Genomic DNA, 16,005 nt, shown 5'->3' with positions numbered 1-16,005 from the left:
CTCGCGGTCTCAAGAGAGAATTTCCAGAGTGGTTAGTTTTGTTGGGTCTCTTTAGTATAAACTCAGCTGCCTGGTCAATCTTACTGTTGTGGATTTCCCCCGACCCCCATGCCTATTAAAACTAAACTTACTAACTTCCGGGTACATTTGTTATTTTTTGCCTCATCATTCATTATTAGTGCAAATAATTCTTTCCCTGCTCTGTTTTTTAAAAATCTTTATGGAGTCACTTTATGTACTTGTAAACCACAATCTTGTGTGTGTATGTGTGTGTGTTTGTGTGTGTGTGTGTATGTGTGTGTTTTAAGGATGCTCCTTTAAGACTACACATACTGAATTCCTTTAATTTTTTATCATAGGGCAGTCCTTCAGAACCCCTTATCATTTTAGTTGCCCTTTTTGCTTTGGCAAAAATATAAGACTAAGGAGCTGAAAATCTTGTTCTCCTGCCTATTCAAACAGCATCCAGAAATCTGAAATAATTACCTCCTTTCTTAGTTTTAAAGGTTTTATTTAAGCTATATTATACTAATATTGTGCAGTGGAGTTGAAAGCTTTAGGTCTGCAGTATTTGAAATGCTCAAATCCTAAGGCTTTGAAAAACGCTATTTCCTCCACATTAATCATTCAGTGCTGACCATTATCAATATACAAGGCTGATGGAATAATTTCACATTCAGAACATTATACATAGATATTCAAGGGAAAGAGAAATAGCTTCATATGGCTTTGCTTAATGGATCTACCTGTGACTTTACCTGTAACTGGACATGCAGCGGTATATAGTGATTCATATATGGAAATTATCATATGACAAATATTTTCAAAAATGGTTGATATCATCTGTTACTTTAAGAATGAAAGCTTTCCATATAAATAATCTGCCCTCCTAGCAAAGGGAAAGGAAATCAAGCAAAGAGGGAATATTTCTAAAATGTCCTATCATTGGAAGTAAATGATCATAACATTTATCTACTAGTTTGTTTCTTTTAGAAGGTGTATTCCAAATTGTTTATTTTTATCACTTTGAAAACTATTCATATTTTTACTTCTTGCATTTAGCTTCTAGCATGTTACAGATTTTTAAATGTTCTTGTATTAAGTTAGGGTTTGGTTTTAATTTCACTATGAATTGTGATCCATCCCTACATTCTCCAAATGGATTTTTAATGTTCATTAAATAATCACATTTGCATCACATATAGAGCTTGAAAGAGGTGATGCTATGAAAGATAAAGATTCAGTATTACCTAGCAATGAAAAACATTGGTCAAAGGTACGTAGAAATCATATGCCTAGGTAACAGTTCATTTTTTATATAATGATTTACTGTTTTAAGTTATTTTTGAGCCAAAGCTAGACAATATGCAGTAAAAATCTCCAGTGCTAACAGAGTGTGAGAGGCAACGAGCTACCAAAAAAAATGAGAGGGGGGATTTAGTTTTTACACTGGCACTGATTCCAATTGCAATTAAATTAATCCACTTTGGTAAATTTGGTGCTTGCTGTCAGTATATTCATACAATTATTTTTATTTTCCCACTTTCTACTTTTTCAGAATGTGTACATGGCATGAATCCATCTAGAGACGTTCACGGTATGTTAGATTCCAAATTATATTTTTAACAAAATATGCACACTCATATATGCATATATGACATTTTATCCATGTATCGCTATAAATAACTCACGATATAAATTAATCAAATAATCAAAACTTTTTTTGCTGATTCAAAAATACTTAAAAGCTGTTTTCTATATGGTAAATGTCAAACATATAAAATGTTCCAATGAAACCTTCAAAGATACCCTCGGTTCTACAGTATTTACCACAGGTGCATTCTGTTGTTTATTATTAAACGACTCTATATGACTCTCTACAAAAAAAAAATAGAGCTTGGCTTCTGTGTGTTATTACCTAGTTTATTACTTTTGCTATAGCAGTGCTAATGCAAAATTTTTGTGAGAGTAAAATGTTTACTAAGCATCCATAATGTTTTTAAAGATTTAAAAATTTTTATTCTCAGTTTGCTACTTGTGAGTTGTAAATTGATTTACAAAGTTAGTGAAATAGTCACATATCAACTGCAGGATCCCATGGAAGTCATCACATAGAGGAAGGATATAATGGAAGAACTAAGGGATCTTGTCCGCAAAGTTATTAGACTTCAAAAGTGAAATAATCTCAAATCCACTGGGGGAAGGGGATGTTTAATTAAATTCCAATGTTGAAAACTGGACAGTGTGTATTGTACATACATTAACATGTATGTTAGTCTTCAACAAAATTGTTCTCCCTCCCTGTGACATTAGTACAAACTGAAGCAGTTTGGTCCAGAACCACTAGCAAAATACGTTCTCTGTATTTTTATTTTCATTAAAATAGTCACTGAAAGCAGAAATAATTCTTTTAGAAATATTACATTTTTAGAAAAGTAATTTTAGAAATATCATATTACAGAGGGGGATTTTAAGAGAATGGTTGAGTCTTATTTATTTTTGAGAGGGTTTTGAAAGAGCAAAAAATGTGAAATATTTAGATATTTTCTGAGACCTCCCCATAGTTATATATTTACCTAAAGTTGTAGAAAAAAATGTCAATAAGCTGTTGTTTTCTGGTGAAATTGGTTTTTTTTTCTTCCAACTAACCAAATGCTGCTTTTTAAATTCACTGTGAAAACTTACATTTCATTCAATCAGTTGATGAGCCTTTTTGAAATTTCCCCCATGCAGCAAATTTGGAAGAATCTGTCACATAGCATTCGCCCAACATACTACTTCGTTATATTTTTTGTATTGTATTATGACAAAAGTAGGTTTTAGTATTATTCCAGGGGAACACCAGGAGTGTATACTGTAATGTTTCCTTTCCTTTTCTCTTAAGAGAGGCAGGGGAAGGGAAATTCTATATCGCCCCTTAAATGAGCGCTCCTGGTGGAAATGAATTCTTCATTTCGTACATGGTTACTCAACTTCATAAACTATGTAAAAAGCCCTTCAGACTAAGGGGTTCCGGGTACTCTTTAGTTGAGCCCCATGCTGCCTGCTTTGCATTCATTTTAGTCTCTCCATAAGGAGGGGCAGTGTTGTTTGTTTCTGGTTTTCAAGCGTGCACCGCGCAACGCAGTTATAACCTGCGCAAAGTCTGGGGAGCCCCAAACGCCCGGTGGCCCGATTCAGAATAAATCAGCAAAAGCTTTCCTTGCTATTATCATCCGTGTCTGCGTTCGAACTCGGGATTTACTGGTTGAGACTCTGAGCTGAGCAGCGCGCTGCCCTTGAAAGGCTAAACCTGGTGCATCTACCGCTGTACCTTACTAAGGGAACTTGATCCCCGCCCGGGAGACCGCAGCGCGGGGTGCGCCCCGCAGCCCCTCGCAGGGTTTAGGGTTTCAGGCAAACGGTCGCAGCCCCAGAGGAGCCTTCTCTGACCTTTCCGAGCGGCGGCATACCCCAGACCGCTACATCTCCAGAGTCCCAGCCCCCGTCCGTGGGGGTCTACGGGGATGCACTTGGAGGCGGCCCCCAGGAGCGCTTGATCGGCTCTTAGGGAAATGCACTTGAGCTGAAGCAAAAAGATTTCACTCCGCCCGAACTCGCCTCTAGAGCGGGCAGCGTCGAGCCCGGACGCAGAGCGACTGTGGCCCCGGGCAGGAGGGGCGGCAGACAGGGAGGTTTGGGACTGCGCAGTATTTGGAATCCCTCGGCCCAGGTGGAGAGAGGACATTTGGGGTCTTTACACCTGAAATGCGGCTTCTTCAAAATTACTTTTAAAGAAAAATACAAAGGCGTTTTCTGAGACCCCAGACCCATGAAAACAAAATGCAGCTGGGTCCTGGGAGCTCCCAGACGTCCCGGGTTTTCCGGAGCGAGGGGCGCGAGGGGACCGGCCCACGTGGGGAGAAGCCGGGCAGGATGGAGGGCGCCCGGGACGCCTGCAGCGCCGACGGCCTGGGACCGGCCGCCGGCGGGGATCGGGCAAAGGGGTTTCGAGAAGAGACCCTAACGCGCGCCGGCCGGGACAGCCAGGACCCCTGTCCGAGGGTTCCCCGGCCGCCAGCTGCGCTGCCGGTATAGCGGGTGGTGTGTGGGGGCGGGAATGCCGCGCAGGCTGGCTTGGGCGGTCATTTCCTGTCGTTTCTTCCCTAACTGAAGTTCGTACAGGAGACCCAAAGGCCGCGAGAAGGCCGGCAGAGCCCCGCGCCGTCGGGGGCGTTCCCCGGCGCGCTGCAAGGCTACTGGGCGCCCGGGGCGGCGAGCGAGGGCGGCTGCTGCCCCCTAGCGTCCGCCCTGAGCCCGCGGCCCGCAGCACCTCCCGGCTTCTTTGGGCGTGGGGCGAGGGAAGCTGCCTGGGCGCCCGGAAAGGCCTCCGCGACTGGCTCGCCACGGCCCCTGCCTCCGGCAGGCCACAGCGCCAGAGCCCGAGGAGAGTCCGAACCGGCGGCAGGGAGGGGACCCACGGGGGGAGGGCCAGAGACCCCCGCCCGGGTAGTCGACGGGGGGGAGTGGGTGAGCGCCTCCCCCGAGGGAGGGAGCGGGTGGGCTCCGCGCGGAGGGGGGGAGCCCCGCGGCCGGGCGGGGGCGTGGCCCCTCTAAGCTCCGCGAAAATGCCCGCGGCGCCGCGGGGACTGGAGCGGGGGAAGTTCCCGCCAGCGCGCAAAGCCGGGGTGGGTTTAACACCCGCGGCGGCTCGCGCGCGCGGGCAGGGAGCGAAGCCGGGGCCGTTTCCGGGGAGCCGGAGGTGGGTGGGGGGCGCGGGCGACCTGGGCCTAGCGAGGGAGCCGACGCTCCGAGGATGGGGAACGAGCCGAGCGGAGGCTTTCAACTTTCTTTCCAGTCGCTTGTTCTTTGGGGTCTTTTCTAACTACGAAACTCCTTTGCTCGCCGCTAAACTCAATCAACCTGAGTAAGGCGCGCTGCGTAATTAATCCGCAGCCCAGCCGCGGCGATAAAACACCAATTAAAGAAAATAAACCAAGAGAGAAAACTAAAAACACAAAAACCATGTTGTGGAGACCGACAACCGTCTGGCCTCGTTAAGTGAATCAGCGCCACTTCGCCGCAGCTGCCAACGGGGCCGTGTGGGCGCGCTGAACGGCTCCCCGGCCGGGCCCTCGGCCCTCCGGCCCCCTCGCGGCCGAATCCCATCCACGCCGGGAAAGCAGAGTCTCGGCCGCGGGCGGCCGCGCAGGGCCTGGGGTCGCCCGGCCGATCCGGCCCCAGTCTCCTGAACCTCGCGGCGCGGCCAATTCATCTCGATGGCTCGCGGGGCGCCTCCCTCCGGCAGGTCTCCGGTCCCGGGCTGCTCGGGGCTCAGAAAGCTGCCCGAGTCCTCCCCAGGCCGGCAGGCCTCCTCTTCTCCACCTCCTCGGTCCCTGGACCGCGGCCGCCCCTGGCGAGGCCGTTCACTGCAGCCCCGAAGCAGGCGGCCACACAACCCCCCGTGTGTGCAAAGCCGCAGGGCCGCGGTCCGCACCGGGGCGGGGCCTGGGGCGAGCGTGGGAGCGTGTGCGTGTGTTCGTGTGTGTGCGCGGATGCGGATGCGCGGGGAACGCCGGATGGCAGCGGCGGCGGTGGACTCTCCACCCCGGCTGCGTACAGTAGCGCGCGGCGGCAGCGGGGGCGCGCGGGCCAATTCCAGGAGCCCGCGGCCGCGAGCCGCGCCCTGGCTGATACCGGAAAGGCCTGTGATTGGCCAGCGGCCGCCCCTATGCAAACGAGCTGAGGGAATGGAATTCCTCGGGCCGGGCTTACAGTAAAAGCACGTTCATTTCCAGGCACTCTCATTCATAGAGCCAGCGGGCGCAGGCAGGACGGGCGCCCCGCGGCCTGACCCAGCCAGGGCACCACGCTGCCCGGCCCTGCGCCGGCAGGCACCTCTTCCCGGGGCTCCTGGGGACACGAGAAGAAAGTCAGTCTTTGCCGTTTCTCCTTGACCCGCGTCGGAGCTTCGATTTTTATTTTTCTTCTTTCTTTCTTACTTTTGAATGAACTGGTTTCTTGGCTGGATGGTTCAACTTCTTTCCTGGGTGTGAACTTTCACCCGGTTGTTTCCTTTGGCAACTGCTGGAGAAAGTGCGCTGTGCTTCGAGGCGAGTGGTGAAGTTGCGTGTGCGTGGCAGTGTGTGCGTGCTTGTGTAACTCGAGCCGCCCCGTCTGTTTCGATCTGCGCTGCGGAGCCTCCTCACAAGGCCCGCTCCACCTGCTGCGGTTACGCTGTGATCGTGGGTATTGGCGCGCCTGAGTAGTTAACCGGCCGACGCTGGGGCGACGTCGGAGGAAGATCGTCTCGTTCCTGCCCAAGTCGGGGCTGACTCACCGCAGTCGATGCAGACAGCGGCTGGCTTCCGAAGAGTGCGTGCCTGCGTGCGTGTGACTCGGCTGCTGTTCACCTCCCACCAAACCACAGGACCAGCCGCAAACTTAACCAACATCCCCAAACCCGAGTTCTCAGATGTGGAGAGCTGAACTCTAGGTGTCATTGACTTGGACTTTTTTTTTTTAAGATTAGCTTTTCTTTGAAAAGCTGAATTTTCTGAACTGAGCATTTTGCCAGAATTTATCGAGAACATGACAAGTACTTCTCGCCCAGCCCTTCTCCAACTACTGAAGCTGAGTTTCAAGGCTACTTAAAAAGAAAAAAAAAAAAAACCTGCCGCGAACATTAATGGATTTCTGTTGTGTTTAAATTCTCTACAGATTGTATTGTAAATATGTTATGAAGTAGAGCATATGTATATATTTATATATATATATGTGCACATACATTAGAAGCAGGACCTTTGGAAGTCTCAGCTCTTGCTTTTGAGGACCGAAGCCAGTGTTGCATGATAAAAAGTGGCGCCGTATTTGGAAGACACTCCTCGTGTATTTTCTGTTGTGTTGGACTTTAGACAAAACTCACCTGGGAAAAATCTGACAGGCAATTGACTACTGGAACTTCCAAATTATGTATTTGCTGGTCCTTTTGCTCTCCGCATAAATATTTTAGGAAGTGTATGGGAATTTTGCCTCTGGGAACTTTGGTAACAGCCAAAGACTGATCTTAAAACTCTCAAAGCAAGACTCAGAAGAAGATAGTCTCCCTTGGCACTTGACTTTGGATTCTGGTCGCCCACTTTTTAAAGCACTGAGCGGTCGGTTGCTAAAGAGTCCTGCGTGGGTCTGAGGCCGATCGGCAAAACTAGAATTTTCCCCCTCCTGGACTGTTAGTAACTTAGTCTGCCCCCTTCCCCAGCCACCCCACAGCAATAAAGCTCCCTGAACTTGTATGTTGGTCTCCCGGGAGCTGCTTGCTGAAGATCCGCGCCCCTGTCGCCGTCTGGTAGGAGCTGTTTGCAGGGTCCTAACTCAATCGGCTTGTTGTGATGCGTATCCCCGTAGATGCCAGCACGAGCCGCCGCTTCACGCCGCCTTCCACCGCGCTGAGCCCGGGCAAGATGAGCGAGGCGCTGCCGCTGGGCGCCCCGGACGCCGGCGCCGCCCTGGCCGGCAAGCTGAGGAGCGGCGACCGCAGCATGGTGGAGGTGTTGGCCGACCACCCGGGCGAGCTGGTGCGCACCGATAGCCCCAACTTCCTGTGCTCTGTGCTGCCCACGCACTGGCGTTGCAACAAGACCCTGCCCATCGCTTTCAAGGTACTCGGCCCGGAGCGGGTGGAGGGAGGACAGGCAGAGGCCGGTCGAGGCCAGGGAGATCGAGGAGGGCAGCGGCCAGGCAGGCGGGACCGGGTTCTAGAAAGGGGCCGGCGCTGAGGCCTGTGGCCCATCCCCCTGCGCTCGGGAGACGGGGGATGCTGCGTTGCCGTGGCGACCCTCGAGGGGCCCGCCTTAGCCGGCCGCGGCGGCCTCCAAGGATGGCCGAAAAACTCAGGATGCCCCCAAAGACGTCCACTGAGGGCCGGCTGGACCTCTCCCCGGCAGGGGTCCTTAGCTTTGATCTAAAGTAGGAAAAGTTATAACCCAGCAGGGACAAGCCTGTCTGTGGGCTCCTCTGCTTCTCTCCCCGCCTCTGGCTTGACACCCAAACCATTCTGAGGGAGACGTCAGGAAATAAAATAGAGATACTTTTATACCTTCGGGTCAATGTAAATAAACTGACAAGGAAAACTGTCAAGGCTTTCCACTTCCACCCCCTCTTTAACAGCCCTGTAGGAATTAGCAGGTTCAAAGTCCACGGCGGGAGTAGTTAAGTTTGCAAAAGTTTTCTGAAGAATTTTTTCGAGCTTCTAGGCTGCTCCTGCCAGAAGCCGCAAGTAGCGAATGCTCTTTCTTTGCCTGGTACCCTACTGAACGTTATCGCCGGCTCACCTAGCTTAAGCCCGGGGCAGCGGAAGGAGGCAAGGCTGTCTGGCGTGAGACGGCCGTCTAATCCGCCCGCTTTGCTGTTTGAGGAGGGGCGGTGTGGACCGGGTGACTTCAGCCGAGCAGCTTGAGAGGTCCCCGTTCACTTTTCACCCTTGATCTTGCCCTAGCTTTGAGCTCCCTATAAAAACCTTGGCCTTCAAAGGGGATACATAAACAACCCCGGGCGTTTTTAGACAACCAACGCCACCCTGGCAGCAAACAGTAGACATTTCATTTCGGCGGTGGGGATTCAGTTCTTCTGTCTTGGGTGAGTTGAAGAAGGGACAGGCTTTTAAATACAATCAGTGCAGTCATTTCCGGTTCATTGCAGGGACTAAGGAAAGCAGGTGGGGGGGGAAGCTGTAAAGATCAGCTACTCTTTTTTCTTAAAAAAAAAAAATCTGCTTAAATAATTGTCCCCTTAAGGGGCGATTAATATAAGCTTTTTATGGTTCCAAGCCTGCGCTGGATCTTGAGTTAGTTACAATGAATAATGTTCACTTTTTTAAAAAAGTACTGTTAGAGTTCTTTATTTTTAAGCTTTACATACCTTCCAAACTTAGATTATGATTTCTAAAACAAACAACAAAAAAAGAGTGCAATTGTCTGTGTCTGTAGAATTGCCTCCGTTTTCTGAAAGCAGGAGTTTTTGAGGGGGATGAAAATGAGGATAAGTTTGAGCAGCCACTCGATGCTTTCCTGTCCCTTCCTCCAGCTCTGTAGGTTTGGGTTAGGAGCCCATTTCAATTTGAAATCACTCTAATCCCTTTACATAAACAGACTCAGCAGGCAGACCTCCTCAGCTCTCCCTCAGTTCCAGAGGACCTGACAGGGATGGGCCCTGGGGTCACTTTCAGATAAGTACAGAGGGGAGGAGACAAGCTGATAATCAACTAAAGGGTCCTTTAAGACCAGGTGCTCTGGACACGCCAAGGGTGTGGGTTCTTAGGGATCTGTGGCTTCCTTTGGGATAAATCAAGTCTCTTCTGTATCTCTCCTCCTCTACTAGGGACCCACACCCCAAGCACTAAGTGATTAAGCGAGCATCTTCAGAAGTTAAAGCGATGTCGTTTCTCAAGCCACCACATGAAAGTATTTATTTTCTTCTAAAAGAATGGAAAAAAAATCATATAAATTGTTTTCATGAGCCATCAGGGAATTCCTTTTAGCGGAAATCTTAATAACCATAGAAGTTTCCGTTTTAAAATGACTTTTGACAATTCACTTTAAAAAAAAATCTGTTTTACTGAGTGATAGTTTCTAGGTTAAAGATCAAGGTATAGATCTCTTGAGAAAAGTTCAAGTGGGTCTTGAGAACATTTGGGGCAAAGGCAAGGACAGGAATCAGACCACTCGATGAATAATCTGTCACCACTCCCGTCCCCATAAAGAGGGACCTTTTTCGGAAGGAGACCTGCTCTTTGCATAACGGAAGGAGGCAGGCAAAATTTCCAGGGAGGCAACAGGCGCAGATTAGGGATAAAGCAAGCTAAACTTGAAAAAAGTGACTGTATCCGGCTTGATTCATTCACTGTGTGTCCCTGAATCCAGTCTGTACTCATCTGCCACCACCTACCTCCCAAGCAGTTTCTATAGAAATTATTACTTTAAAATTTTGATCTTATATAAGCCTCAGGCAATCTCTTTAAGAAGTTAATCAGTAAAGAATTATTACATTCCCTGTATTAAGGAGGAGAAAATGAAAAACAGTGATAAAGTCTGATGATATTGATGAAAAGAGCATTGAAGTGATTCTTTAAGAGTCTTCTGAATACGTGTAAATCCCCAGCTTTAATCTCTGAAACTAAAGGGAGATTTCAAGTTATGAATTTTCCTTAAAATAGATTACAGTCATCCTAATTGCTTATCCTGGACCCCAAAGTGCCCCCTACCTTCTCCCACGAAACACCTTTATTTTTCAGCCTAGAAGAGATCCATTATTTTGCTACCGAGAAAATCTTAAATTTGCTACTGTTACCCGTTATTTACAGAAGCACAAAAAGGCTGTTTGGATGACTTAGGATATATTTTGTAAGACTATAATATTAAAGTTCATTTAGGCCCTGGTACACCAGAGTCCAAAGGCGTAAACACGCCTTCAGCAAGTTCAGAGGCCTTGGGCACTGATAGTAATATTCTTTTCATAGGAAAGAAATAAGTAACGTTTGTGTCAGCAAGATCGTGGTCCCCTAGCTATGCATTAAATATCATCTCAGCTGAATGTTAAGTTCCACCCCACAGCTTTCTTTATAACACTGGAAAATTAAGGGATTTGAAATAAATGAATTGTGACTGTAATTTCAACCTAATTAGAGTTAGTTTAAAATGCCAGTTTGAACTGTGAACAGGCCGACCAAGAGCAGTGTGGGAAGGTTCTGTAACATAGACGACGCTTGATATTTTGCCCAACTTCCTGATACTTTAAAAACAGAGAAGTAAAAAAAAAAAAAAAAAAAAAAATGAGATATCCTTTGGCCAGCAAGTCCCTTCTTGTCTGTTTGGTCTGTGTTAAAATGTAAATGTTTGTGTTTCCTTACCTATTGTTTATAGCTTTTCATTCCAGTTGCTTCTTTTTCTCTGTTTGAAGTTAGATTTTTTTTCAAAAATCTCTGCATATTGCCTATCAAAGATCAAATCTGTATCAAATTAATAGACACGTTAGTTTTAAATTTAAATTCTTTTTTCCTAGTCTAAGAATGCTTGCTAATAATTAGATGATATACTTTATTAATGTAATATTCCTGGATTTAATATTCTTTCCCTTCCCCCACCATGAAAAATCGATAAAAGGCCAAGTAAATGATCTTTGAGCCCCGAAATACCTTTGACTCCTGCTACAGTTTAAAAAAAGGGAAAAGAAGGAGTTAAACTCCTGATTTGTTTAGTCTTAAATTCCAACATCAACAGCATTTTCTTGTTTAGCCACCATGATTATTTTACTATTTGTTTCTATTTCGTGTTGGCCTCATGAATTTGCCGTATTACTGACGAGGATCGTTTTGGAAAGATGAGTGAGGCACAGTCATGGAGCCTGTGAGAGGGGCCAGTAGGATGAAGGTGATTTAGAAAACATTTGGTAGTTATAAAACAAGATTTATTTATTTTAACCTATTTAACCAACAATGACTTATTCAGTTGGAAAACCATGTGGTTGATCCGGTCCCTGTATGCTTACTGAATGTGGAATTAAAATAGAGATGCCAGGTCATCACAGGGAGATGGGGAAAAGGGAGTAAAAATATGTTTTCAAGGAGGACATTTCAACATTGTGAGCTAATTTTACAGAGGGAAGTGAAAACAGTGGGGAAAAAAAGGAGGGGGGATTTTTAAGAGACTGAGAAAAGCAGAATAAAGTAAGTATATTTTATGGGAATAGAAAAAACGGTAACAGTAACTAAGTAACTGATCAAGGAGATTTATTTCAGTAATGTTTTTGAAACAAAAGGGAATTGTCATATTACTGCTCTTAACTAAACAGCAACAAACTTACTAATAATGGGCTCTAAATACCTAATTAGAGGGTGCTTGGGGAAGAAATAGCTGTGTTTTTAAATTTCCTTTATAGAAAACATGGCCATTTGGATGGAAAGAAAGATAAGAGTGCAAGTTGGATAAAATAGATGAAGAACATGCCTACCTATTGCTGTGAGAATTGATTCTCCTGGTGTACTCCTGGGGTTGGAAGTACGTCCACCCCTTATAGTGAGTTGGTTCATTTTCCCCATCGTACTCCTTAGAATCCAAGAGCCACAGCCTCCTCGGGAATAAAAACACTAGATGATCATCTGGATGACACAGAGAAAGGGTGATGACTAAGCAGGCAATGAAGATGGGAATTTAGAGAAACGCGGCTTTTGTATCATACAAGGGAGCCTATGACAGCCTTATTTACAGACAGAAAAAGAGGACTGAAGTATAGGTGTTACCCCCCCAAATTATGTAGCAAATATTAGGGAAAAATGGGAAGGTGGAAAACAGAAGGAGGAATAATCACTGTAGAATGCTTTCTTATCACAGCTCAAAACTAAAACCCCCAAAACGATTATATAATTGGAATGATGAGCCCACATTTCACTAGTGACTGAGAAAGTACCATAAGGGGTATCACAAGTGATAGGAATAAGTAGAACTTGGGGCATCTCGATTTGAAATTCTACAACTACCTTAAAAAACAGAAACAATGGGACTATAGCTAAGAATAAATGTTTTGATCAAGAAAATAGTTTCTAGAAGGGTCAAATGATGATCAAGAAATGGATACTACTGCATGAAGCATCTTCGGGCCATGCTCTTTAAAGCATTTTACCTTGAAATTGCTGCTTTTTTTTTTTAACCTAAGTGTCAAAAAATATGTATTTGCTGGTTTACTTTAGTAGTCCTGATGGAAATCCATTCCCATTCAGTTACATTGGAGGAATTCTTCTTCAACATCAACTGGGTTTGGAGAAAACCTCAGTCATCTATAAGGTCCCAAGTTAACACATCTCTGGGGCTCACAGATATAAAAATGCGACATAGTTCCGCTCCTGAATTCAGAGGAGCGCATCAAAGTGAGCACCCCTCTTCTCTGAGGTCTGTTGGTTTTGTAGTTAGTATTAAGCAAGGTCACGTTTCTGATTTTTTTCTCTTGCATACCAGAATTCACTGCTAGTGAAAATCAAGGTAGTAGAAGCGAGTAGGGGCAACAAGGATGAACTAATTGCGAAGGGAGAGTTTAAGTCATTCAAGAATCGTCAGCAATTCAGTGGTAGCAATCAAATTTAGTTTTAGCAGAAGTGAGTTTAAACACCTAAAAGGCAAAACCCGCCCTATTCGGCCTGTCGGCGGAGGTCTAGACAAATGAAAGATAGGTTAGGTTATAAACTTATAAAAAGCAAGACATTCTGTTTCTCAAATATGAAGAATTAAGAGATGATTGTATTCGTGAGAAGGCATAGCTTTTCGAAGTCCTTGCTATAGTGAGTGTTATTCCAACTCTGCTCTGTGACCTTATGTGGCTTCACTAGGTGAATGTTTTATTCTTTAAACATTTATAATTTTGCATAGTGGAATTTAAAGTAAATCTTCCCATTAAGAACTTTTCTGTTGTTTTGCTTATGACTGTTATTCCTTCGCAAACTAAAAAGCATCACTTAATATACATTCAATCTTAGAATAATTATGCAAATGACATCAAAGTTTCTAACATGCTTGATGTCTGGTGTTTAGGTGGTGGCACTGGGGGACGTTCCAGATGGCACTCTGGTCACTGTGATGGCAGGCAATGATGAAAACTACTCAGCCGAACTGAGAAATGCAACAGCGGCCATGAAAAACCAAGTCGCGAGATTCAATGACCTCAGGTTTGTCGGTCGGAGTGGAAGAGGTATGTATCCGTCAGAACTGAACTTGAAAATACCCAGTATTTACATAGCAACAAACCCAGATTTCAAAACATCTAGAAGTTTCTGTGATGGGATTCCCTAGAAACACAGTCATTTCTTCCCGTTATTATTGCTACATCAGCTTTTTATTTAAAATTTAATGTTTTTAACAGAATCTGGCTTTACGCTATTGCTTTCTATTATGGAATTGGTTTAAGACTGATTTGGAGCAGGCAAAACATGAATTGTGAATTTCAAGGAAACCTCTCAGATCTTTTCTAAAATGTAAAAATATAAAACTTACCGTCATGGAAACTAAGATCATACAACTGGGGTTCTCTTTGATAATTTTCAGATATCTCTTTACTGGAAACCTTTAACTTAGGGTCCATGTGTTACCTTTGACAAGTGACAGAGTTTCAAATGATCACTTCTAATAATTTTAAGGGCTGTATAGTGGATGATGATTGAAATGTGTTTCAAGGAAGCATTTTTTATGGTAAAATATGAAGAAATAGTAACATTCTGGCTTGGTGAATTTGATGGCAATGTGACTGACCTTCCTATATGTAATTTGGATGCCTTATTAGTATTTTAGGTACTAATAATATTAAAGACTGGATTCTCCAGAGGAATGATTGCATCAGTGAAGTTCTATGTGTAGTTTTCTTTTTCTGTGCCCGTTATCAAAGTATTAGAGCAGAAAGAGGAATCTTGGCATATTGTAATCTCCTCCGGTTTCCAGTTATTTTCAAATATTGTGTTTTCTTTGTATTGTAAGAACCTTAGTCCTATTTTACAAATAGCAATAAGTAGTATTAGTTTAACTGAAGGAGGTAATATAGTTTGTTTTGAAAATCTCATTTTTGTAATATAGTATTGAATAAGCTTAGGAATAAAAGTTATTTTGAGTATGATAGAAAAGACGTGGTAACCTAGATAACAGTAGCTGACTCTTGTATTGAAAAGAAGTAAAAGTACAACCAATGGACATTTGAACATAAGAGTAATCATTAGTCTGTATAAAGGCATTTAAAAATATAAGAAAGTCTGTGTTTTGGGGGAATTTGATTAGTCAAAGAGGAATGGGGGCAAAGACATGCTGCTTCTTTGCGCTATTGTTTTTGTGCTATCCTAGCTGTCCGGGGAATTTTCGAAATAGAATCAAAGGTAGAGAAAATTGTAAAAAACTTATAACGTGATTGAAAATATTTGTTCATAGCACTATGTTAATAATAGGGTAATACCAAGAAAATTACACCCACTTATTGAAAGCACGAATGGTGCTATAAGGTATAAAGGCACAAGTCATTCTATGGGTTCACTTGTTATATTAAAAGTCCCCACCTTTCAGTAAATGGAATTCCCATTATGATTCAGAGATGTGTGTTTAGAAAACATCTTGAAGGCTTCAGATGAGTAGAAGCCAATAAAAAACAAAGGCCCTACTGCCTGGTCCATGCCTTCCAGCCTCATAACCATCTCAGGTCAATTCCTGTGGATTTCTGTTCTTAGGAAGCCACAGCTGAGTATCATTTAGTTGCATTTCCAGAGGAAGTTATATTATCGTCATATGCATCTATGTGGGTCTACGGGTCAGGTTTTGGTTATGGAAGTTTTGGAAGCTCTTTAATGACCCATGCCATTTTCCCATAAGACGTGCGGTAGTGGCTTTTTGGCAAGGCCCAGGAGGTCGGTGATGATAAAGAGTGAAATTTTGAAAGCAGCCTGCTTTCTTTTCTGGCGTTTCTCGCCCCTCACTGGCCATGTCTGTTTCAAGTAGGTGACTAAGAGAAGCTCGTGTTTACTTGGGTAACAAGGAACTGTTTCCCCAAGGTGTGGAGTGTTTGCCTTTGGCTGCCTGATTCGTGCCAGGATGCCCTTGAGTTTGCAGAGTGAAATAACTGCACCCAAGGCTGGGCTGTCTTCTGATAACCTGGAACGAGAAAATTAATTGAAACGCTCCATATATGGACAATATCTGTTTTGAGCAGTCTCTGCTTCCCACGCATGATAATAAGCGATCCAAAACAGAGGAACCCCGAAATGAATGTTTTGCCCGATTACAGTTACTGTGTATATTGTCAGTCTTGAATGATTTTCTTTTTTTTGGTTAGGACTACAAGAAAAAACGAGCCATCAAAAGGCCCAGTCTGACTCTCTCATAATTTCTCCCCATAGTGGTAGAATACAACTTGATTTCACGCTTTCAAGTCTAAGTGTCAACATCAAAGCCTGCCAGGTTTTTTGTTTTGTTTTGTTTTGGTTTTTTTTTTTTTTTGCAATTTCCTTTCCAT

At 44.6% G+C, this 16,005-nt stretch overlaps 1 protein-coding gene across 1 annotated transcript in view; it reads left to right on the top strand.

Annotated features, from left to right (window-relative positions):
- RUNX1 (RUNX family transcription factor 1) overlaps nucleotides 1-16,005 on the top strand; it is a 243,784-nt gene that overhangs the window by 148,718 nt on the left and 79,061 nt on the right. The window contains exons 3-4 of the mRNA XM_060150902.1: nucleotides 7,384-7,637; nucleotides 13,554-13,710. Coding sequence (XP_060006885.1) covers nucleotides 7,384-7,637; nucleotides 13,554-13,710 — 411 coding nt within the window. The remainder of the gene's footprint in view (nucleotides 1-7,383; nucleotides 7,638-13,553; nucleotides 13,711-16,005) is intronic.

The sequence above is a fragment of the Lagenorhynchus albirostris genome, chromosome 5 (genome assembly GCF_949774975.1).
Source record: "Lagenorhynchus albirostris chromosome 5, mLagAlb1.1, whole genome shotgun sequence".
NCBI lineage: Eukaryota > Metazoa > Chordata > Mammalia > Artiodactyla > Delphinidae > Lagenorhynchus > Lagenorhynchus albirostris.
The sequence above is the reverse complement of the archived record's forward strand: the minus strand, read 5'-3'. Positions and strand labels throughout refer to the sequence as shown.